The 25,524-nt window shown below is 38.6% G+C and overlaps 1 protein-coding gene across 3 annotated transcripts in view; it reads left to right on the forward strand.

The window, feature by feature from the left end:
• Window positions 1-25,082, forward strand: part of FSIP1 (fibrous sheath interacting protein 1) — a 215,925-nt gene extending 190,843 nt beyond the window's left edge. The window contains exons 11-12 of one of the 3 annotated variants that reach the window (XM_040226965.1): window positions 6,582-7,092; window positions 23,049-25,079. In XM_040226965.1, the coding sequence (XP_040082899.1) occupies window positions 6,582-7,092; window positions 23,049-23,095 (558 nt within the window). In that variant the 3' untranslated portion in view covers window positions 23,096-25,079. Of the gene's footprint in view, window positions 1-6,581; window positions 7,093-23,048 lie in introns of all 3 variants that reach the window. The other 2 variants (XM_040226968.1, XM_040226967.1) reach the window with 2 other exon arrangements.
• The last annotated feature ends 442 nt before the right edge of the window (window positions 25,083-25,524 follow it).

A 25,524-nucleotide genomic window follows, 5' to 3' on the forward strand; every position in this document is an offset into this window, starting at 1 on the left:
AGGCTTAATATACTTGGTTCACTTTTACTTATAATGTTTTAAGACTAGAGAATTTTTCATTATTTTTTGAATTCAAGATTGGTATTGTGAAGAAGTTCAAGAAATAAAAGTTCTCTTTTTGTGATGTTCTGTCTTCATAAATTCTATCCAGGTCATATTCTGAGGTACAATTGAACATCTTATTCTTATATTTATTTTTAATTTTGGAGTAGTTATTCACAAAAAAGAAATTTTGGAGCTGGAATTTAATGCAGAGTTCTTCAGTTCCCTATTTTATAGCTGTATTAAATGGGTCCTTCAGTGACAGGAACAAGGTGGGAAAGCTTGGACTAAAGCCCAAGGTCTAGTCTTCTATGTCTTCTTTCCCACTGAACTGCTTCCCCCAGAGGATCAGGGTGATTGTAGTTGACCTTATTTCTCTGTGTGTATTTGTGTGTGTGTGTGTGTGTCTGTGCACACGCGCACATGCTTAGTTACTTCAGTCATGTCCAACTCTCTGCAACCCTGTAGACTGTAGCCCGCCAAGCTTCTCTGTCCATGGGATTCTCCAAGCAAGAATACTGGAGTGGGTAGCCATGCCCTCCTCCAGATTTCCGTGCTTTATCTTGGAGCACTCAAGAGTAGATGTACTGTGGACCCAGGGAGGCTTAAGCTCCAGGGCCCTTCTCTTGTATGAACCTTGAGTGGGGAGAGGAAGCTAGGTTGTAATCAGGAAACATTTCTATAAAAGCATTTTTGGTAAATGATCTAAAGAGATAACATAAGAGATGAACTTGATTTTCCAAGCCTCTATTAAGTTGCTGTGATCTTTTCACATTCTAAAGAAAAAGAAACTCACTCTCGTACCTATTCTCTATTTGTACTTTTGTATTATTTTTCTTAAAGAAGTACCTTTCCCCTGCTACAAGATTATATAAATTTCAGGCTCCTTGAAATCTGGATAGGCTTCTGATACCCAAAGATATAGCTGGTTGACATAAGACAAACACCAACAGACATAAAAGCAGAAATTGACAGTAACACAATAATAGTAGGAGACTTTAACAGCCCACTCACACCAACAGACAGATCATCAAAACAGAAAAGTAATAGGAAACACAAGTCTTAATATAAATAGTGATGACCAGGGTAACCAAAAATTGTGATTTGACTATTTTGGAAAAATGGTAGGAAAGAGAAGGGATATTTGAAGTAACAAAGTTAAATCTTTGGCTACTGTTAAAATAAGTCAGCATATAATTGATGTAATAATACAGTAGCATTGTATGATTGATATGAAACGTGAGATATTGACACAAAACTGATCAATTAGGAAAGAAAACTATTAAGAAACAGTATATAAAGTCAATGGCAGGGGAAAACTTCTAAGGAATTAAAAGGGGTTGACTCTGAAAAACAAAACTAAAGAGTGGGGACAAATGGGACAAGGAGCTACCATATTTGCCTAAACATTTAAACAGTTATTTCTTTAGCATTTTATTACTTTGAGAAAATTTAAAGTAACTTAAAATATAAAAATAAAAGTGCTATTCAAAATTTTAAATAAAACTAATTTAAAAATAATAATTTGAAATATTAAAATGAAATTCCAATCAGCTTTTTCCTTGTAGAATATTTTATATTTTATTTTAAATATTTTATTAAAAGATAATTGCTTTACAGAATTTTGCTGTTTTCTGTCAAACCTCAACATGAATCAGCCACAGGTATACATATATTCTCTCCCTTTTGAAACTTCCTCCCATCTCCCTCTCCATTCCACCCCTCTCGGTTGATACAGAGCCCCTGTTTGAGTTTCCTGAGCCATACAGCCAATTCCCATCGGCTATCTATTTTACATATGGTAATGTAAATTTCCATGTTACTCTTTGCATACATCTCACCCTCTCCTCCCCTCTCCCCATGTCCATAAGTCTGTTCTCTATGTCTGTTTCTCTACTGCTGCCCTGCAAATAAATTCTTCAGTATTATTTTTCTAGATTCCATATATGTGCATTAGAATATGATATTTCTCTTTCTGACTCACTTCACTCTGTATAATAGGTTCTAGGTTCATCCACCCCATCAGAACTGACTCAAATGCATTCCTTTTTATGGCTGAGTAATATTCCATTGTGTATATGTACCACAATTTCTTTACCCATTCATCTGTCAATGGACATCTAGTTTCCTTCCATGTTCTAGCTATTGGAAAAAGTGCTGCAGTGAACAATGGGATACATGTGTCTTTTTCAGTTTTGGTTTCCTCAGGGTATATGCCTAGGAGTGGGATTGCTGGGTCATATGGTGGTTTTATTCCTAGTTTTTTAAGGAATATCCACACCATCTTCCATAGTGGCTGTATCAATTTACATTCCCACCAACAGTGCAAGAGCGTTCCCTTTTCTCCACACCCTCTCCAGCATTTGTTGTTTGTAGACTTTTTGATGATGGCCATTCTGACTGGTGTGAGGTGATATCTCTTTGTGGTTTTGATTTGCATTTCTCTAATAATGAGCGATATTGAGCATCTTTTCATGTGTTAGCCATCTATATGTCTTCTTGGGAGAAATGTCTGTTTAGGTCTTTTCCCCACTTTTTGATTGGGTTGTTTGTTTTTCTGGCATTGAGTTGCATGAGCTGCTTGTATATTTTGGATATTAATCCTTTGTCAGATGTTTCATTTGCTATTATTTTCTCCCATTCTGAGGGTTATCTTTTCACCTTGCTTATAGTTTCCTTTGCTGTGCAAAAGGTTTTAAGTTAATCAGGTCCCACTTGTTTACTTTTGTTTTTATTTCCTTTACTCTAGGAGGTGGGTCATAGAGGATCTTGCTTTGATTTATGTCATCGAGTGTTCTGCCTATGTTTTCCTCTAAGAGTTTTATAGTTTCTGGTCTTGCATTTAGGTCTTTAATCCATTTTGAGTTTATCTTTGTGTATGGTTTTAGGAAGTGTTCTAATTTCATTCTTTTACATGTAGTTGTCCAGTTTTTCCAGCACCATTTATTGACGAGGTTGTCTTTGCCCTATTGTATATTCTTGCCTCCTTTGTCAAATATAAGCTACCCATAGGTGCATGGGTTTATTTCTGGGCTTTCTATCTCATTCCATTGGTCTATATTTCTGTTTTTGTGCCAGTACCGTAATGTCTTGATGACTGTAGCTTTGTAGTATAATCTGAAGTCAGGAAGCTTGATTCCTCCAGCTCCATTCTTTATTCTCAAGACTGCTTTGGCTATTTGGGGTCTTTTGTGTTTCCATATGAATTGTGAAATTTTTTGTTCTAGTTCTGTGAAAAATGTCATTGGTAATTGGATAGGGATCTCATTGAATCTGTAGATTGCATTTGGTAGTATAGTCATTTTCACAATATTGATTCTTCCTACCCAGGAACACAGAATATCTCAGTTTATGTCATCTTTGATTTCTTTCATCAGTGTCTTATAATTTTCTGTGTACAGTTCCTTTGTCTCCTTAGGTGAATTTATTCCTAGATGTTTAATTCTTTTTGTTGCAATGGTGAATGGGATTGATTCTTTAATTTCTCTTTCTGATTTTTCATTGTTACTATATAGAAATGCAAGTGACCTCTGTCTATTGACTTTGTATCCTGCAACTTTGCTAAATTCACTGATTAGCTCTAGTAATTTTCTAATACTTTCTTTAGGGTTATCTATGTATAGTATGATGTCATCTGCAAACAGTGAGAGCTTTACTTCTTCTTTTCTGATCTGGATTCCTTTTATTTCTTTTTCTTCTCTGATTGCTGTAGCTAGGACTTCCAGAACTATGTTGAATAATAGTGGTGAAAGTGGACACCCTTGTCTTGTTCCTGGTCTTAAGGGGAATGCTTTCACTTTTTCACCATTGAGAGTAATGTTTCCTGTAGGCTTATCAAATATGGCCTTTACTATGTTGAGGTAGGTTCCTTCTATGCCCATTTTTTGAAGAGTTTTAATCATAAATGGGTGCTGAATTTTGTCAAAGGCTTTTTCTGCATCTATTGAGATTATCATATATGTTTTTTAATCTTTCGATTTGTTAAGGTAGTATATCACATTGATTGATTTGTGTAGATTGAAGAATCCTTGCATTCCTGGAATAAACCCAACTTGATCATGGTGCATCAGCTTTTTGATGTGTTGCTGAATTCTGTTTGCTAAAATTTTGTTGAGGATTTTTGCATCTATGTTCATCAGTGATATTGGGCTGTAGTTTTCTTTTTTTGTGTGTTGTCTTTGTCTGGTTTTGCTATCAGGGTAATGGTGGCCTCATAGAATGAGTTTGGAAGTGTTCCTTCCTCTGCAGTCTTTTGAAACAGCTTTAGAAGGAGAGGCATTAGCTCTTCTCTAAATGTTTGATAGAATTCTTCCGTGAAGCCGTCTGGTCCTAGGCTTTTGTTTTTTGGGAGATTTTTGATTACAGCTCCAATTTCAGTGCTTGTAAGTAGTATTCTATAGTATCCTTTCTTGTACAACTGTTTTTGTTTGTCGTAGAGTTAATAACTATATTCTTTTGCTTATTTTTCTGTAATCTCTCTGAAAAACTTCCTTTCCTTTCTTTTTGTATAGCTTCTTGTTTTTTCAGAGTTCACAATTATTTTTCCTTTGACTTAATTTTCTGTGTATCTTGCTAAATAAATCTTTGGAACTTCTAAGCATTTATCCTATCAATATTATTTGGGGACGTGATCAAACGTATCAGATAATCTACCAATTTACCACCGCCCCCTCTTTTATTTCCTCCCAGACACCTCCTTCCATATTCCTTCACCCTCTTGCTCCAGGATGGACTGATTTTTTTCTAAGGTCTGGAAATTGCCTATGTTAAGCCTTTGGTTTGATGTTTGCTGAGGATAACAGTCAGTGGACCGTTTCTAAATCCTAGTGAATTGTTTATGCATTGCAAGGAATTTTATATAAGCAGCTTTTGAAGGTGTATTTTAGTTATCTGGTACCATATAAGGACTGCTTTCATTTTCTAGCTGTCTAGCTTTACATAGTTGGGTGAAGGAAATGCTGCTAATAATGGATAAAGTACTACATCCTGATACCTGAAATGTCTAGTGATTAAAAGTAGGATTTGCTAATATATGATACAACTCTTTTTTTTTTTCTTTAGAAAAGCTAAAACTCCTTTTTTTTGTCATGCATATTAACCTTAAGGTGAATTACCTGAATTTTGAATCCCAGATGATTATTAAGAATATATTCCCAGATAATTTCTTGTTACTTTCAAACTCTTAATGGTACTTGCCAGTATGAAACTTGGTTTTTAATATATGGAAGTTAATATAATTTTAAAACATATGATATATTTTAAAAGCATGATATGAAGTTCTTTTTACATGCTACTTTTTGTTAGCTACATTAGAGGCATTACACAATTATGGGGAATTAACCGTACTAGTTCTATGATAGCTCACCACCAATACTTTGTAAATGCAGAGTATTCGGTTAATTCTTACTGTATACTACAGATTAGACCAATAAAATTATTTTACTTTATTGAAGTAAAAGTTAAGGTCATTACAAGTCATGATTAGGTTTTCTTATGGGGATTTCTTAAAAGAAATTTTTTTTTATTTGGATTTCTTGTTGTCAGACAATTCACTCCCCTGTAAAGGAGGATTAATGTTATCCTAGATAATCTGCTATGTAAATCAGGTACAGTGCTAATTCTTTAAAGAAGAATTTTTTTCAGTGTCTTTCAATATATTTCAATCATGTTCCTTTCCAATCATTGTTGCAATTCAGGTGGCATGCTGTTCAGTCGAATTCTTGTACAACACATAGCTTTTTAATTTTGTTTGATTAATTTTATTTCCTGAGAACATTACTGGAAGAGAAAAAAAAGTTTTTAAATCTTTAATATCTTGTTTGAAACAATCAATCCTGATAATGTTTACAAACAGAGATTAAATGATCAAATCCTCCTCCGAGAGTGCACTGCTGTTGGAATGCCCCTGGCCTCTGTCTAGACCTGTGGCACTGAAGCCACATCTCAGGATGCATCACCCCCTCTTTCTTCCTTTTCTGTCTTCCGTAGTCTTGTCCACTCAAAGCTGTAGACAGACACAGGAGTGGTGAATCCCCAGGGGCAGGTTAATCCACCCTGCTTGCCTGAGTTATTGGGTGGTGATAGGGTTCATACCCAGAAATGGAGGAAACAGAGAAACGCCAACTAGATATTGTGGCAGAAGTTCTTGCTTTCTATCAAAGAAGTGGTTACTTACTAACCCTGCTTGATGCCCCAAGACTTAAAAATTGAAGGGTTTTTCTAATATCTTCATTTCAGCCCAAGGTTATTACTATATGTAGAGTGTTAGTGGTTAGTTTGGTGTAGTAATTTGTTTCCATCAGTGTCATGGGACTTTTCCTGGATTTTAGTATGTGTGATTGATTCTAAGCTTCTTCTCTAGGTGTGTTGTACATTTCCCCTGCATTTTTGAATGGTTTAAAACGAATGATTGTACTATTTGGGTGTTTCGTGTAAAGGATTTTATGTTACTTGCATTTATATTGCATTACTGAAAGCTTACCAAAGATAAATGTGTTTACTCATTCAACTGACTGAAAACTTTTGGTTTGTCTCATCAGTTAGATTCAACATCACTTCTCTCCGAGGAACAGTTAAGGTGTCTTCTGGATGAATGCTCGTTCAAACAAAAATCCACAGTTAGGCTGTCTCCAGAAAGACAAGAGAAAGACATTGAGGATATGATACCTGAGCTCCCCCAACTTTCTGGATCTATTCTCTCTGAGTCATTAAACAGGTCAAAAACAAAGGTTAGAAGCACTGAAGTGGAGGACATAAATGTGCCCAAGAACGTAGAATGTGAAACATCCAGAGGCTGCTTTCTCACCAGAGCCTTGACTGGGCATCACACGTCACCAGCTCTTCTCCTTGAAGCAGAGAATGTGAAGTGCCTTCAGGTTTCTGAGGACAAGGTCATTAGCGATGCAGAAGACTACTTTATGTCTAAGACTCTGGGCATTGGGAGACTGAAAAGGCCCTCTTTCTTGGACGATCCCCTGTATGGTGTCAGTGCGAGCCTTTCATCTGAAGACCAACATGTGAAGCTCAGCCCTCCAGAGAAACTCAAACCAGGTGAGGCTTGGAGAATATGCTGAAAATAATCTTTACTAAACACCTCAATATAAAGGTAATACAGTTCAAAATATAGTAGGATAAGGAGGTATCCTTGAAAGTCACGGATGGGTCAATTAAGAACATGCTAACATAAGAACATATTTATTAATGTTTCTATCAGATCATTGTTGGGATTAGTATTTTTACAAAATACATTATTTTTAATAACTAATGCTATTATTAGTTATGGTAGTTATGGTTATCCAGAAAGCAGTGTTGATTTCAGAAGAAAAGAGAAATTAGTTTGAATGGCTACAAATAATTTGAGTAGATTTGCTTAGTATTTTAACTTCCAAATATCAGTGACGAATATTTGTTCCAAGGAATGAATTTGTGGAATGCTGTGTATCATTGCAGTTTTGTTAGTTTCAGTATACAAACTTCCCCTTCCAGCTACTTGTATATTGTCAGAGTTTTTTTTTTTTTTTTTTTTTTGCATCTTATCAATGGTACAAAATACCAGTACTGTGGGTAATTTTTGATATAAACAAATATTCAATTATTTATGTTAGAGGTTTAACATAGTCTGTCTTATATTTGTTGAGTTTATAAACTCAAACTTTGAAGTTAAATAGCTTCAACTTTTCCTCTCATGTAGATTAAAACATATTTCCTATTAAATCTATACCTATTACCTATTAAATCTATCATCTATTAATTCTGAACTAACTCCTTAGCCCTGTATTTCTAACTGCCATCTGGATATAACTCAAACTAATTTCCTCATCCTTCCCTCTCAACTCAGATTTTCCTCTTGTCTTCCATTTCCTCAATCCCCCAGGCTTAAAATGTGAGTCATCATTGATTCTTCCCTTTCCCTCGCTTCCCACTTCCAGTCTTCAAACTTGTTCGTCCTGCTTCTGCGCTGTCTTCCACGTCCGTCACTCCCTTGCTGTTCCTCCCCTCAGCTGGATCAGTGCAATAACCTGATCAGACATGCCTGCTCTGCTGTCTCTTCTCCAGCCATTGTCAACCACCTAAACTTATTCCCCCAAAGTACAACTTTGATGAACATACTCTCCAGCTCAAAAAACTTCCATAGCTCTCCTCTGTCTGTTGAATGAAATTTGAATTCCTTCACTTGCTGTTCAAGGCCTTCAGAATCTGACCTCAAGTTGTCTTCATAATCAGTTTCTATGTAGTGCCTTAAATGTTATTCAGGTTATATAGCTAATTTGGGCTCAAGATGTACAGTGCTCTCTATGTTGCTCAAGACTATTTCTTCTCAGGAATGTGCAGGTATACCTTCAATGGTAGTTGAATTCTAACCCCATCCTGTCTATGTAACCTTCCCTGCTCCTCTCTTTTAAAAGTTTTACTTCTCTTCTGAATGTCCAAGGGTATTCGTCCCCTATCACATCATTTTACACAGTCTCACATTGTTAGGCACACACACCCATATACTGTTTCTTAGAACTATGTAACCTTTTTGAGGATAGAGGTCCTATCTTCTGATTCATTGTTACATCTTCTCTGATGTCCAAAGTGCTTCCTTAAATAAAGTGCCTGTTTAATAAATAAAGGAATTTAAATTATCCAGTTGTAGACGTGTGAGTGCATGCTAGGTTGCTTCAGTGATGTCCGACTCTTTCAGACGCTATAGACTGTAGCCCATCAGGCTCCAGGAATTCTCCAGGCAAGAATACTGGAGTAAGTTGCTGTATCCTCCTCCAGGTGATCTTCCCAACCTAGGGATCAAACTCGCCTCTCTTACATCTCCTGCGTTGACAGGCAGGTTCTTTACCATTAGCACCATCGGGAAGCCCTAGTTTTAGAATAATACACTGAAAATGCAGTTCACATTTATTATTCACATTATGAATGAAAGCATGTGGTATTGCTTAAGAATTATGCAAGCCTGATATTCTATATAAAGATTTAGAACTTTTTTCTTTTTTTTTTTTTTTAGTGAAATTCCACAAACTATACTCTTTTTACCTAGCAGCAGAGTTTACTTACAGCAGATAATTCAGTTAAATGAGTGTGGTCTATCTTCTCCCACCAACCTTCTTCACTTAACAAATAGACTGTAAAAACTTTGTTCTACTCTAAAATTGCAGTGTATTTTTCTTTTTGGACAAAACGGTTTTATTAGGAAGAAAGTATTGGGATTTCTTTTTTGTCAACTGTAATCAAAACTTATTCAGGTGGGTATGATGATTTATTGTGTATGGGGTCTCATTCTCATGGAATCAGTATGTGGGGGTTGAGAAGAGCATTTTACTGGGATATGACATTACTTCCATGTGAATGTCAGTCACACTGATATATATCTGTCGCCAAGTAGAACATGGAAACATGGAATGAACTAGAATTTAATGTGACATAATGGAAAGAAGCTATGGTGATTTAGCTTTAACTTCTGAAAACATGCCTCTGATGGCTCTGGATATTCCCAGTATTTGACTAAAACAACCCCGTGATTATGGAGGTTTAAGATAGAATAGATGTGAATATATGAACCATATTTTACTTTCTGTTTATTACATGATAAACTTTAAGGAATAAATCCTACATTATTATTTTGGATGCTTGTCAGCCTATCTGAACCTGGGAGCTTTTCTTTTACTAACCTCAACATTTACAATGATTAAAATAACTTGCTAATCAATTTATTCTAAAATACCAAATCGGACATTATGTTATTTATGCAAAAGTGAACCCCAAAACTAGATGCTAAACCAGTTTTCCTGGCAGAAAGCCTTTTAAAGATGTAATTATAATGAGAAATTACAGTGTATTCAGCTGTTATGTTATATTCCCTCTCTTTCTCAGGAAACAGATATGTGTGAATATATGATTCAGATGAGATTTCTGTCAGCAGACAGGAAGAAAATAAGAAGAATCATTCATCATTTTCTCTTTAAGTAGCAAATATATTGGTTTTTTTTCCTACATGAGCTGAGGTCTGTTAGGAATTTTAAAATTCTGCTTCTAAAAGATAGAGTCAGATAAAACTTCATTTCAGTCGCTTGGTCGTGTCTGACTCTTTGCGACCCCATGAACTGCAGCACACCAGGCCTCCCTGTCCATCACCAACTCCCAGAGTTTACTCAAACCCATGTCCATTGAGTCGGTGATACCATCCAACCATCTCATCCTCTGTTGTCCCCTTCTTCTCCTGCCCTCAATCTTTCCCAGCATCATGGTCTTTTCAAATGAGTCAGCTCTTCGCATCAGGTGGCAAAAGTATTGGAGTTTCAGCTTCAGCATCAGTCCTTCTTCCAATGAACACCCAGGACTGATCTCCTTTAGGATGGACTGGTTGGATCTCCTTGCAGTCCAAGGGACTCTCAAGAGTCTTCTCCAACACCACAGTTCAAAAGCACTGGGGTCCAAATCTAGTGACACTGAGGACCAATTTCAGTTGTGGTATTGGAGATAAGGATTTGCTTCACAGATGTATTAGAAGTTTCCAGTGTGAAGTACCTCATTTTGGGGGAAGTGTAATTGATTTACAATATTGGTTTCAGGTGTGTAGCATAGTGATTCAATATTTTTGCATATTATACTCTATTAGTGGTTATTACAAGATAATGTCTAGAATTCCCTGTGCTATAGAATATATTTTTGTTGCTTATCTATTTTACACATAGTAGTTTGTATCTCTTAATCACATATCACTAACTTGCCCCTTCTCCTTCCCTCTCCCCTCTGGGAACCATTAATTTGTTTTCTCTATGTGTGAGTCAGTTTCTGTTTTGCTGTATACATTGATTTGTATTATCTTTTAGATTCAACAAGTAATTGATAATATACAGTATTTGTCTTTCTTTGTCTGACTTATTTAAGTATAATATACTCTAGGTTCACTTGTATTGCTGTAAATGGTAGAATTTCATTCTTTTTATGGCTGAGTAATATTCCATTATCAGAGAAGGCAATGGCAACCCACTCCAGCACTTTTGCCTGGAAAATCCCATGGACAGGGGAGCCTGGTAGGCTGCAGTCCATGGGGTTGCTAAGAGTTGGACATGACTGAGTGACTTCACTTTCACTTTTCACTTTCATGCGTTGGAGATGGAACTGGCAACCCACTCCAGTGTTCTTGCCTTGAGAATCCCAGGGACGGGGGAGCCTGGTGGGCTGCCGTCTATGGGGTTGCACAGAGTTGGACACGACTGAAGCGACTTAGCAGCAGCAGCAGCAATATTCCATTATAGGTAGGTAGATAGATAGATATGTCCCTTCTTATGCATTTTTCTGTTGATGGTCACTTGGATTGCATCCATATTTTGACTATTGTAAATAGTCCTGTTAAGAACTTTGGGACACATGTGTTTTTTTGAATTAGTCTTTCCATTTTTTTTTTTTCCTGAGTATAGAACCAGGAGTGGAATTGCTGGATCATATGGTAGTTCTCTTTTTATTTTTTTGAGGAAACTACATATGGTTTTCCACAGTGAATGTACCAATTTACATTCCCACAGACAGTGTACAAGGGTCCCTTTATTCCACATCCTCTCTAACATTTGTTATTTGTAGACTTTTGGATGATAGCCATTCTGACAGTTGTGGGGGTGATATTGCATTTTATTTTGATTTGCATTTCTCTGATAATTACAATGTTGAATATCTTTTTAATGTGCCTGTTAGTCATCTGCGTGTCCTCTTTGGAAAAATATCTATTCAGATCTTTTGTTCATTTTTTGATTGGGTGTTTTTTTTGATATTGAGTTGTATTAACTGTTTATATATTTCGGATATTAAACCCTTGTTAGTCATATCATTTGCAAATATTTTCTCCTATTCTGCAGGTTGTCTTTTTGTTTCATTGATGGCTTCTATTGTTGCACAAAAGCTTTGCGGTTAAGTTAGATTCTGTTTGTTTATTTTTGCTTTTATTTCTTTTGCCGTAGGCTACAGACTAAAAAAAGTTGCTACAACTTATGTCAAAAAATGTTATGCCTATTTTGTCTTCTAAGAGTTTTATGGTTTCAGTTGTTACATTTATGTCTTTAATCTGTTTTGAGTTTATTTTTATATATGTTGTGAGGAAATGTTGTAACCTCATTCTTTTACATGTAGTTGCTCAGTTTTCTCAGCGCCACTTATTAAAGAGAGATTTTTCTCTCCATTGCATATTCTTGCCTTCTTTGTCATAGGTGAATTGACCATAGGTGCATTGGTTTATTTCTGGGCTCTCTGTTCATTCTGATCTACATGCCTGTTTTTCTGCCAGTACCATGCTGTTTTGATTTCTGTAGCTCTGTGGTATAGTTTAAAGTCTAAAAGGGTTATACATCCAGCTTTGTTCTTATTTTTTCTCAAGATTGCTTTGGCAGTTTGGGATCTTTTGTGGTTCCAAATGAATTTCAGGATTATTTGTTCTAGTTCTGTGGAAAATGGAAAATGCCATGGGTATTTTGATAAGTATTGCATTAAATCTATAGATTGCTTAGGGTAGTATGGCCATTTTAACAATATTAATTCTTCCAATCCAAGAGCACAGGATATTTTTCCATTTCTGTGTATCATCTTCAATTTCTTATATAAATGTTTTATAGTTTTCAGAGTATAGGTCTTCTACCTCCTTGGTTAAGTTAATTCCTACATATTTTACTCTTTTTGATGTGATTTTAAAAGAGATTGATTTTAAAAGGGAAAATTTTCTTTTTCTGATAGTATTATTGGTATATGGAAAAACAGTAGACTTCTGTATATTAATCTTATATCCTGTTCGCTTGTTGAATCTATTTATTAGTTCTAATGGGTTTTAGGTAGAGAATTTAGAGTTTTCTATATAAAGTATCATGTCATCTACAAATATGACTTTTACTGCTTCCCTTCCCTTTTGTTATCTTTATTAAAAAAACAGCTCTTGGTTTCATTGATCTTTTCTATTTTTTTGTCCCTATTTATTTCTTCTTTGATCTTTATTATCTCCTCCTTTCTGAGCTGACTCTGCTCCTTTTAAGTGTGTGTTTTTCCCTCTCCCTGTTCAAAACTCTTGCCCCAGAGAAGGGGGCTGCTGAAATAAGTAAGGTCCATGCACAGACAGAGTCTGATGTGCTACTTATGGAGGCAACTGTGTCTTTGCAGGCTTGAGTGCTAGTAACCTTTGTCCCTCACAACTGATCACTGCTCCCAGCTTCTACCACCCCTGCCCTGTGGTGGAACCATTCTATAGGGCTGACTTGGGCCCATATGGAGTCTTGATGTGTATCAGGAGGTGAGTTGTGGTGGAGCAATTGCTGTCAGAGATCTGAGCAGTTTCTGAGATTCCATTTGAGTAAATGCCAACAATGGCACCTGCCATCCCACCCAGACTCCACCTCAGGACTGGGTTACCTTTGTGTCCTACAGTTCAGTCGTCTCTTGGTCATGGGCACCTCAGAGTCAGTGACATGGTGTGGCATGGGGTGAGCAGGCTGGAGCTTTGGCTGGGGCACATGGCAAGGCAGGTGTGGAAAACCAGCTGCTCCTAGAGCAAATGTCTCTCTGTCCTGCCTTAGGGCTAGCCAGTGTGTACGCACCCCTTACACAGACAGTCTAAGTTTCCCATAACCCTTCTAATTGTTCCAGAGGTCCTCCAACAAGCCAAGGGGCTTTTCTCCCCTCCATAATACCCCAGACTAGAGCGCCCAACCTATTGCTTGAACTGCTCACTCCCCAGGTCAGGTGTCTGCTTGAGTAATCTCCATTTTCATCTGAATCCTCTCCCAGGGGCCCAGGTCCTGTCCCGGTTGCTTTTCTTCCCTTTCTAATTCTGTGTGTATCTTTCTTACAGCCTTGGTTCTATGAGTCCTTCTGCCAGTTTGTTTTCAGAGAGAACTGTTTGACATTAGATGGGTTTTTGATGTGTTTGTGGGGGAAGGTGAGCTTCATGTCCTTTCACTCTGCCACCTTGATTGCCCCCTCCTTAAATACTTCATTTTTCATTTTGTGCTTTAAGCTTAGTGGTAACTACTGTTATTTGACTTTTTGGATACAAGGACCAGTAAATTCAGTGTTATACTCACCTACTGTTGGGGTTTCAGAAGACTGATAAATAGCGTCTTCGCTTCCCGATTCTTATCAAACCAAATGACAAAGATAGAGTAAGGCATAAAGGGACACAAAGTCTATCACACAGTGAAAAAGGGGGACAAGACCACACTAATTTTTCAAGGAAAACAGTGAAATTTCCCATAGGACCCACTTATTGAATAATGTTTTTTAAAATTTCTTTAACAAATGTAACAGTGAATCAGATAGGGTTATTTTTAACATAACACCATTAAATGAAAACTAAGGAGACCAACTGTCTTGGTTTGCTCAGAAGTGTCCTGACTTTACACTGAATGTCCCTTGTCTTGGGTAACCCTCAGTCTCTGGCAAACTGAGAATGTTGGCTACTCTAAATTGAAACTGAGAACATAAAATCAAGAAGAAAATTAATTACCCAAAGGATAAAGTTAACAGAGTCCAGCTAAGTATCAGGATTCGAGGCTAGAACATAGATGAGCAGAGATGCCTGGCTCAACCACCCATCAGCATGATGGTTTAGGGGTTAGGAATGTGGGCTGTGAGTGAGACAGACCTCCGTTTGAATCTTTGCTTGACTTTTAGCAGATGATCTTGTGCAAGTTACTTAATCTCTCTCCTCTCTACCTTGGTTCCCTTATCTATAAGATAATATGGCTTTAGTACTTATCCTCTAGGAATGTAATAAGAATCAAATGAGAAAACTCACAGTGATTGGACTTGGCTGACCTACACAGTACTTAACATTTCATCAGATTTCTCATAAAAGCCTAGATTTCTGACTTTTCTGGCAAATCAGCAGGCCTTACACTTGGGGAGGAGAGCCAAATAGCAGATATTCCCCTTAGGAGCATGTACTCTGCTGGAAAATGTGGCCCCATCTGGCCCTCTCTACTTCATGTGCTTGACCCTTTGGGGCCATATGATATCCATCCCATGTTATAATGTCCAAGGCCCTAGCCAGACTTATTAAAATCAGGCTCCCTGGTGTGGAGTGCTCAATCTGTCAAATTAATGCAAGTCACAAGATTTTGCTGTGCATATTTGAGAAATATGGCATTCAGTTTTTATATAAGAAAACTAATTACAATATCCTATTAGCGTCCTCAGATAGAACAAGTTCTCAGTTCAGTTCAGTTCAGTTCAATCACTCAGTTGTGTCCAACTTTTTGTGACCCCATGGACTACGGCATACCAGGCCTCCCTGTCCATCACCAACTCCTGGAGTTTATTCAAACTCATGCCCATTGAGTCAGTGATGCCATCCAACCATCTCATCCTCTGTCATCCCCTTCTCCTTCCGCCTTCAATCTTTCCCAGCATCCGGGGCTTTTCCAATGAGTCAGTTCTTCGCATCAGGTGGTCAAAGTATTGGAGTTTCAGCTTCAGCATCAGTCCTTCCAATGAATATTCAGGACTGATTTCCTTTAGTATGGACTGGTTAGATCTCCTTGAAGTCCAAGTGATGCTCAGGAGTCTTCTCCAACAACACAGTTCAAAAGCATCAATTCTTCTGCACTCAGCTTTCTTTATAGTTCAACTCTCACGTCCATACATGACCACTGGAAAAACGATAGCTTTGACTAGACGGACCTTTGTGGGCAAAGCAATGTCTCTGCTTTTGAATATGCTATCTAGGTTGGTCATAACTTTTCTTCCAAGGAGTAGTGTCTTTTAATTTCCTGGCTGCAATCACCATCTGCAGTGATTTTGGAGCCCTCAAAAATAAAGTCTGACACTATTTCCACTGTTTCCCCATCTATTTCCCAAGAAGTGATGGGATCAGATGCCATAATCTTTGTTTTCTGAATGTTGAGCTTTAGGCCAATTTTTTCACACACCTCTTTCACTTTCATCAAGAGGCTTTTTAGTTCCTCTTCACTTTCAGCCATAAGGGTAGTGTCATCTGCAGATCTGAGGTTATTGATATTTCTCCCGGCAATCTTGATTCCAGCTTGTGCTTCTTCCAGCCCAGTATTTCTCATGATGTACTCTGGACATGGAACAACAGACTGGTTCCAAATAGGAAAAGGAGTACGTCAAGGCTGTATATTGTTACTCTGCTTATTTAACTTATATGCAGAGTACCTCATGAGAAATGCTGGACTGGAAGAAACACAAGCTGGAATCAAGATTGCTGGGAGAAATATCAATAACCTCAGATATGCAGATGACACCACCCTTATGGCCGAAAGTGAAGAGGAACTACAAAGCCTCTTGATGAAAGTGAAAGAGGAGAGCGAAAAAGTTGGCTTAAAGCTCAACATTCAGAAAATGAAGATCATGGCATCCTGTCCCATCACTTCATGGGAAATAGATGGGGAAACAGTAGAAACAGTGTCAGACTTTATTTTGGGGGGCTCCAAAATCACTGCAGATGGTGACTGCAGCCATGAAATTAAAAGACGCTTACTCCTTGGAAGAAAAGTTATGACCAACCTAGACAGCATATTCAAAAGCAGAGACATTACTTTGCCAACAAAGGTCCATCTAGTCAAGGCTATGGTTTTTCCTGTGGTCATGTATGGATGTGAGTTGGACTGTGAAGAAGGCTGAGCACCGAAGAAATGATGCTTTTGAACTGTGGTGTTGGAGAAGACTCTTGAGAGTCCCTTGGACTGCAAGGAGATCCAACCAGTCCATTCTGAAGGAGATCAACCCTGGGATTTCTTTGGAAGGAATGATGCTAAAGCTGAAACTCCAGTACTTTGGCCACCTCATGCGAAGAGTTGACTCATTGGAAAAGACTCTGATGCTGGGAGGGATTGGGGGCAGGAGGAGAAGGGGACGACTGAGGATGAGATGGCTGGATGGCATCACAGACTCGATGGACGTGAGTCTGAGTGAACTCCGGGAGTTGGTGATGGACAGGGAGGCCTGGCGTGCTGCGATTCATGGGGTTGCAAAGAGTCGGACACGACTGAGCGACTGAACTGAACTGAACTGACTCTGCATATAAGTTAAATATGCAGGGTGACAATGTACAGCCTTGACGTACTCCTTTTCCTATTTGGAACCAGTCTGTTTTTCCATGTCCAGTTCTAACTGTTGCTTCCTGACCTGCATATAGGTTTCTCAAGAGGCAGATCAGGTGGTCTGGTATTCCCATCTCTTTCAGAATTTTCCACAGTTTCTTGTGATCCACACAGTCAAAGGCTTTGGCATAGTCAATAAAGCAGAAATAGATGTTTTTCTGGAACTCTCTTGCTTTTTCCATGATCCAGCGGATGTTGGCAATTTGATCTCTGGTTCCTCTGCCTTTTCTAAAACCAGCTTAGTATATAGTAAATTTGTATTTGGTGATTTTATTTTTTCAAGTTACTCTCAACTAATTTTCTTTTTTTTCTCAATATATATTTTGTTGAAGTATAGTTGATTTACAGTGTTTCAGGTGCATAGCAAGGTGATTCATTTATATATATACACATATATTATTTTTGATTATAGTTTATTTTAAAAATATTGACTATAGTTCCCTAATTCAGTTCTTCTTGGGGTAGACTTCATAGAAATATTTCCCCCTGATTATTTTCTCTACCATAAAATAACACTTTCTCTACTGTTTTATTTAGTAGTATAAAGTGAACAATGGCATGTTGGAGAGTTTTGACATTTAATTGTGATGAACTTATCACTTTGTCAAGTATTGGGAACTTCTGATTCCACTGCGTCATTCAAATTGAATAAAATGAAAACATGAAAGAGTTACTGAAGATCATGACTGTAGAGTACATTTTTGAACCAGCAGTATTGGCATCCCTTGGGAGCTTGTTAGAGCTGCAGAGTCCCAGACCTACTGTATCAGGTTCTGTGTTTTAACAAGATGCCCTCCAGTAGGTGTATGCACACTGAAGTGTGCTGCCGCTGCTGCTGCTGCTGAGTCGCTTCAGTTGTGTCCGACTCTGTGCGACCCCATGGACGGCAGCCCACCAGGCTCCCCCATCCCTGGGATTCTCCAGGCAGGAACACTGGAGTGGGTTGCCATTGCCTTCTCCATTACTGAAGTGTGAGAAGATATGAATTAGATGGTCTACTAGTCACTCTATTTTAGGATTATAAAAAAAATAGCAGCCTATGTGGTGATGGTGAAAATAATATCAGAAAGTATCTTCTTTTCCTGTCTGCTCAAGCCCTGCTTTATCCTCTTGAATTTCATTTTAATGAAGACACTGCCTTCTCCAGACTGTCCTCTTACCTCCCCACCCATCCCACTTTTCCTTCTTGTGTGTAATCTTCCTTTTCACCACTGAGAGCAAGCTGCTGCTGCTGCTAAGTTGCTTCAGTCGTGTCCGACTCTGTGTGACCCCATAAACAGCAGCCCACCAGGCTCCGCTGTCCCTGGGACTCTCCAGGCAAGAACACTGGAGTGGGTTGCCATTTCCTTCTCCAACGCATGAAAGTGAAAAGTGAAAGTGGAGTCACTCAGTCATGTCTGACTCTTAGAGACCCCATGGACTGCAGCCTACCAGGCTTCTCCGTCCATGGGATTTTCCAGGCAAGAGGACTGGAGTGGGCTGCTGTTGCCTTCTCCTTGAGAGCAAGCTAGTCCTACTCTTTAGCTCTCTACTACTTTTTCATGGCTAGTATTTTATTTGGAGACTACCTAGCTGGTATGGGATCATCTGTGCTTTGTGTACTTTTTGATTTTCAGATCTCTCTCTTTGGCATCTGCCTCAGGTCTGCTTGGTGTATAAAGCTATATTGAGTCCATCCCTTAGACAATGCTTCTTATCTTTGCACATTACAATCATCAGGTGATATTTAACAACAGGTTAATACCTTGTTTCTATTCCAGAATTAAATCAATTTCTAGGGGTTGGCCCTGGGCCATCTGTGTTTTTTAAAGTCAGTTTCTGAGGATGGGGTCTGGGTGATTCTGTTGTTTAGTTATGACTAAAACCACTGCTCCAGGGTTCCATCGTGTTCATTCATTAAGGATGCTATTCCTAGGTTATCAGGTGAGTAGGGCATGATCACTGCTCTGAATTATTTCATAGGATAGTGATGAAGGCAGGCACTTAAGCAGACAATCTCAGCAGATGGGGCCAAGTATAAGAGCTTCTGGATGAAGTATTTGTCAACACTAGAGGGAATGACGAACGATTGGAGAGATGGGGAGGTGGCATTTGAATTGAGCTTCTGAGGATGAGTGGTCACTTACTGGGTGGGTGAGAAGGAGCACACTCCAGATAGAAGGACTAGCACTTATGAAGATGTGGTGCCGAGGTCTTATCATTCCTCATCTCACATGTGAGATACTGAGGTGCACTTCTCATACATCCCACCTTCCTCTCCTTTCTCATATTTCTTCTCCATGCATTGAGAATGTCACTACATTTCTCATTGTACTCTGAAACTCCAAATCATTTGTTGTTAAATATTAGATTGATTTTTAAAGTAACTGCTTTATCAACATCTACTCTAAACACCTGTGTTAGTTTCCTACAGTTGCTACAACACATGATCACAACAAAAATTTATCGTCTCCTAGTTCTGGAGGCTGAAGTCTGCAGTCAGGATGTCAGCAAGGCCACACTCTGCCTGGAGGCTGTATGGAAGGATGCTTCCTTGCTTCTTCCACTTTCTCCGGCTGTTGACATTCTTTGGCTTCTTTGCTTTGTGGCCATATCATCCAGTCTCTGACTCTGTCTTCACATTTCTCTCTCTGCACGTGTCTCAAGTCTCCCTCTGCTTGTCTCTTATAAGGGCATTTGTTCATCAGTGTAGGTCCCACCTGTATTACCCTACTGCTTACCCTACTGCTCTCCACCCAGGTGCCCTTTCCCAATAAAATCTCTTGCTTTGTCAGCAGATGTGTCTCCTCAGAAAATTCATTTTGGACTCCTTTTCCCTAAACTACCTAACAGTTTTCCTGGGTTCCCTTACCCTACTGCTCTCCACCCAGGTGCCCTTTCCCAATAAAATCTCTTGCTTTGTCAGCAGATGTGTCTCCTTGGACAATTCATTTCTGATTGTTAGACAAGGGCCCAGTTTCGGGCCCTGGGAGGGGTCCGCCTTCCTGCAACAAATGGCAACTCTGGCGGGGACTCTTCTTTGCAGAGACTGACATCCTGACCACTCAGGGTACTCAGGGGCCAGCTTGCCTGCCAATGGACCAGACCCAGCGGCCGCAACTGGGTCCCTTTTGTCCCTGGTCTCCTCCTGACGCGGACAACTGGCCAGAGTGCCCTGACCGGTAAGGAACAAGAGACTATTGACCTCTCTCCCTTTCTCTCTTTCTTTCCTCTCCTTAACCCTTCCTATCCTTTCCCGTTTTTCTAGTCCCCTGGTCCTGGACACAGGAATCTGGTCGAAGGGCCCTCAGCCTGAGCTGAGGATTGGAGACTGATCACCTCCTCTTGGCAGAGAACTCGAATTCTGGTTCTGGTCTGGTCTGATTTCTGGTAGGGCCGAGTTCCAGTCCTCCCTTCTCTGGAGGCCCAGGGAAAAGTCCCATAACGCCTGGGTATCTATAGGTGGCAGGAGACGTCTGTAAGGCCACCCCTTTCTCCCCCCTCTCCCGCCTCCTCCCCCTTCTTCTTTCAACCTGGCTTCCTTTCCTCCCTTGAAATCTTTGACTTGGATCTGAAGTTCTAGAGACTGTATTCTTGTATTTAAGGGCTTCCCTGGTGGCCCAGAGGTTAAAGCGTCAGTCAGCCTGCAATGTGGGAGACCTGGGCTCGATCCCTGGGTCAGGAAGATTCCCTGGAGAAGGAAATGGCAACCCACTCCAGTATTCTTGCCTAGAGAATCCCATGGTTGGAGGAGATTGGTGGGCTACAGTCCACGGGTTGCAAAGAGTCGGACATGACTGAGCGACTTCACTTTCTTTTCACTTATATAATCCAGGAGGCTCAAGATTCTTAATTATATCTGTAAAGACTCTTTTCCCAAGTGAGATGACTTTCATAGGTATCAAGGACAAGGATGTGGATATAACCTTTTTGGGGTAACCTTTCAACAATACCATACAATTCAGTGGGTTTTAGAATGTTCACAGAATTTTGCATTCATCACCATTATCAATTTTACAGTATTTCCCTTATCCTAGAGAAAAATACTATACCCACTCACAGTCACTGCCCATTTTCCCCCAACCCCCAGCCCTAGGTGATCACTACCTACTTTATGATTCTATGAATTTGCCTAGTCTGGACACTTCATATAAATGGGATCATATAATATGTGGTCTTTTGTGTCTGACCCCTTACTTATAATGTTTTCAGGATTCATTCATGTTGTAGCTTGTATCAGTACTTTACTCTTTTATTATTGAATAATATTCTTTTGTGTGAATTTACCACATTTTCCTTATCCATTCATTAGCTGATGGACATTTGAGTTGTTTCTACTTTTTGGCTGTTAGATGTAATTCTGCTATTAATCTTGGTGTGCAGGTTTTTGGGTAGATACATATTTTCATTTGGGGCTTCTGTGATGGCTCAGCCATCAGTTAAAAAAAAAAAAAAAGTCTGCCTGCGGTGCAGAAGATGCAGGAGTTGTGGGTTCGATCCCTGGGTCAGGAAGATCCCCTGGAGGAGGAAATGGCAGCCCACTCTAGTATTCTCGCTTGAAAAATCCCATGGACAGAGGAACCTGGCGGGCTATTGTCCATGGGGTCACAAAGAGTCAGACGTGACTCAGGGACTGAGCTCACACATGTTTTCATTTCTCTAGGGGATATACCCAGGAGGAGAATTGCTGGGTCTGTGGTCACCTTTCGAGCAAGGTCAGATGTTCCCCAAGTCAGCTGCCTCATTCACATTCCCACCTGCAGTGTTTGAGAGTTCCAGTTTCTCCTGATTCTCTTTTATTTGGTGCTATTGTCAATTCTGCCTTATATGAAAAGCTTCTTGCTAAGATTGGAAGAATATTTACATTCCACTTCGGTTAGTGTCACCATTTGTTTCTAACATTGAAGAAATGAAAGGCGATCAGTTCTTATCTACCGTAACTGTCACATTTACTTTTTGTTTCACTCAGCTTCCTGGAATCTTAGTACAAAGCAAACAATAATGATAATAATAATTTTGATGTATGTCTCCAAATTCATTACCATTTTCATTCAAAACCCAAAAAACTATCCCATAGCTGTAAGCTCAATGAAGGCAAGCCCCTTATGTTTCACTTTTTCTTGTAAATTTTGTGTACAGCTTGTGGTGACTGTGCAGTTCAGTTCAGTCGCTCAATCGTGTTTGACTCTTTGTGACCCCATGGACTGCAGCACACCAGGCTTCCTGGTCCATCATGTTCTTCGAGTCAGCAATGCCATCCAACCATCCCATCCTCTGTTGTCCCCTTCTCCTGCCTTCAATCTTTCCTAACATCAGGGTCTTTTCCAGTGAGTTAGCTCTTTGCACCAGGTGGCCAAAGAGCTTCAGCTTCAGCATCAGTCCTTCCAATGAATAGTCAGGGCTGATCTCCTTTAGGATTGACTGGTTTGATCTCCTTGCTGTCCAAGGGACTCTGAAGAGTCTTCTCCAGCACCACAGTTCAAAAGCATCAATTCATTGGCACTCAGCCTTCTTTATGGTCCAGCTCTCACATCCACACATGACTACTGGAAAAACCATAGCTTTGACTAGATGGACATTTGTTGGCAAAGTAATGTCTCTGCTTTTTAATACGCTGTCTAGGTTGGTCATAGCTTTTCTTTCAAGGAGCAAGTGTCTTTTAATTTCATGACTGCAGTCACTGTCTGCAGTGATTTTGGATATTTTGAATATTGATTTTAATATTCAATAAATATTAAAATAAATTTAATATTTAATAAATATTAAAATAAATTTAATATTTGTTGCAGAGTGATGATTGTATGATAAATATTAAATAAGAATGTGGCTTATCTTATGTGTAAAAGGGTTTAATGTTTAAAAAACATAGGCTGATAATTTTTCTTAATTATGCACAGATATCTGACAAATTTGGTTACTCTTTTTAATGTGCAGATGAACAGGAGACTGAAGATGTGACAGAAGAATGTAAAGAATCTTAAGCACTGACTTGCTGGGTTGTGCTTTTAAGAGAGTTGGTAAATTAAGTTAAACCACATTTTTTCCAAATTCTTTTAATTCAGTGAATGCATTATAGAGGCCGTTCCTCAAATGATGATTTTAATGTTTAGATTCTCTCTTTCTGGATCATATTTTTTCGATATTTTTTGAAACTTGTGGTAAATTGCTCACTGGCTTTTCCTCTTTGAAATTCCCAGGAAAATGGTTTTTTATTGCATTATAGAAACCAACATTTTATGTATGTGTGCTGTGGTGAAACTAGTTGAAGTTTTATGATTGTTTTGTATTTAATATTACACATTACTACATTATTGGGGTTTATACAGGTTTGTTGACCATGACTTGTAGTTTTGCCCTGATTTCCCTTCTTTCCTTCTCTCTATGCCTGTTAAGTAAGTATAGCTTGCTGTGAAGAGAAATGAGTTTTCCTAACAAAACAATGTTAGGCTATCCTTACTCTCTTATTAGTAGTGGTACTTTTCATAAGCAGAAGTTTGACCGAATTATTTCATATATGACATTTAGTTTGTTGTCTTCTTTCAGAGTTTCCCTTTTAGAATTCAGCAAATAAAGATCAGCTGGTTTTTAAAAAGCTGTATTCTGTTTTAAGAGGGAGGGTTTGTTAGTTACAAGTCAGTAACCTGAATTTATGAGAACCTTTTATGTCTTTTCCAAACCCATGTGCTTCTGGTGTTTGATTGATATGTATGTGTGTCTGCAAGAGAGAGAAAGAGAGAGGGAGAGGAAGGGAGAGAAGAGGAGAGGGAGATAGATGGCGAGGAGATAGTTTATGGCTTTATAGTATATTTCTCCAAATGGTATTTGGGGCGTAGTGGACCTTTATGTTACAAAAGTTTAACAGAGGGTAGGAAAGCAGAATGACTAAGTAATTAATTTTACCCTTGAAAGGAATGAGACCCTTCCATAACATGTAAACTGAAGGTACCTACCTCGAACAAAGAACTGGCAAGCTGAATTTGTATAATATACTTAATATGAAGGCTCCAAATTAAATGAAAGATTACCTTGATAAGAAAGAAAATGTCCTTTAAAAAGCAGTGTTTTTATTTTAAGTTTCCCTCTAGACCTGAGTGTTTGCCCCCAGAAAAGGTAGAGAAAAAGTATGAAAGAGCAAGAGCTAACTTATTTTGGGAATAAATTTGGGGTCTTAAAATTTGAGGTTTTTTTCACTTATGACTCCTCAAGAAAACTACTGGCACCAGCTTTATTGTAAATTCCCATAGGACCTAGAGTTTATTGCCCTTCAGTCCAACTTTGAAACGCATGACAATAAACTCCTATAGAAGGAGAGAGCTATCACCCTTATGGCGTAGTTTTAATGTTTAACAAGTCCTTTATTTCAGTACAACCTGATTCGAAGGTCAGTCTTGGCGTGCATATGGAGCATTCCTGGTAAGAAAGCTCCAGGTCCCAGTTTCTTCTGTCCCATCCTGATACTATCAGTTACTTTTGTTCTGTTACTTAAAAGTGAATTAGACTTCTCTCCCAAGACTCATGTGCTGAGCTGCTCTGAGAATGAATGATGTCATGTTTCAAAGAATATTTCTTTCAAATCAGTTTTCCAAAGTTTATAACCAACACCTTCCAGTTCCTGATTCTTCACCTAGATACCATAAAGTGATTTGGCATTTTATAATTATATATGACTATGCAATTTATACTTATATATGTTTCTAGAATGAGAGAGAAAAGTCAATAAGGGGAAAAAACATTCTGTCTCATTCAGCCTGTCCGTTTTGCTTAATGGACATCAAAGTGAGATCTTTATTCATAAAAATTTTTATTCTAAAATTTTTAAAAATTCTTTTTACAACTAAAAATTGGACGGTATTTTACATTCATGGTTAGCGCACCTGAAGCTCAGGTTCTGCTTATTGATATTTTATATGTGTGTGCGTACATATATATATGTGTGTATATATATATGTGTGTGTGTGTATATATGTATATATACATATTAGGATTTATTCCTAACATATATGTACATATATATTAGGATTTATTAGGATTTATTCCCAATTCTCCCTCTCTTAAGTCATCTTTCTGACCGAAGGCATAGTCACTCTCCAAAATGTGGTATCTATAGCATTTGACCCAGCTTTGCAAGGACAGTTCATCCTTCACTGTTTCTAAAGTTTCTTCACAGCCTGGTGTCCTCATTCATGGGTCAGAAGATGTAGCTGTGAGTATGTGCTTCACTCCCGTTTTCCTTTTTGTTTTCAGGAGCAGAACTGGGCTTTGAAAAGGATTCGATAAATGACATTTAATGACATTAGTAAAATATAAACTTATATCCTTTTGAGTCCCACATCTTGTGGGGGTGGTCATTTCTAATTGCTTGTTTTTAGTATGACAGGCTAATTTGTTTTGTTCTTTTATGCCACAAATC

Source organism: Oryx dammah, unplaced genomic scaffold (genome assembly GCF_014754425.2).
Source record: "Oryx dammah isolate SB20612 unplaced genomic scaffold, SCBI_Odam_1.1 HiC_scaffold_26, whole genome shotgun sequence".
NCBI classification, from domain to species: Eukaryota; Metazoa; Chordata; class Mammalia; order Artiodactyla; family Bovidae; genus Oryx; species Oryx dammah.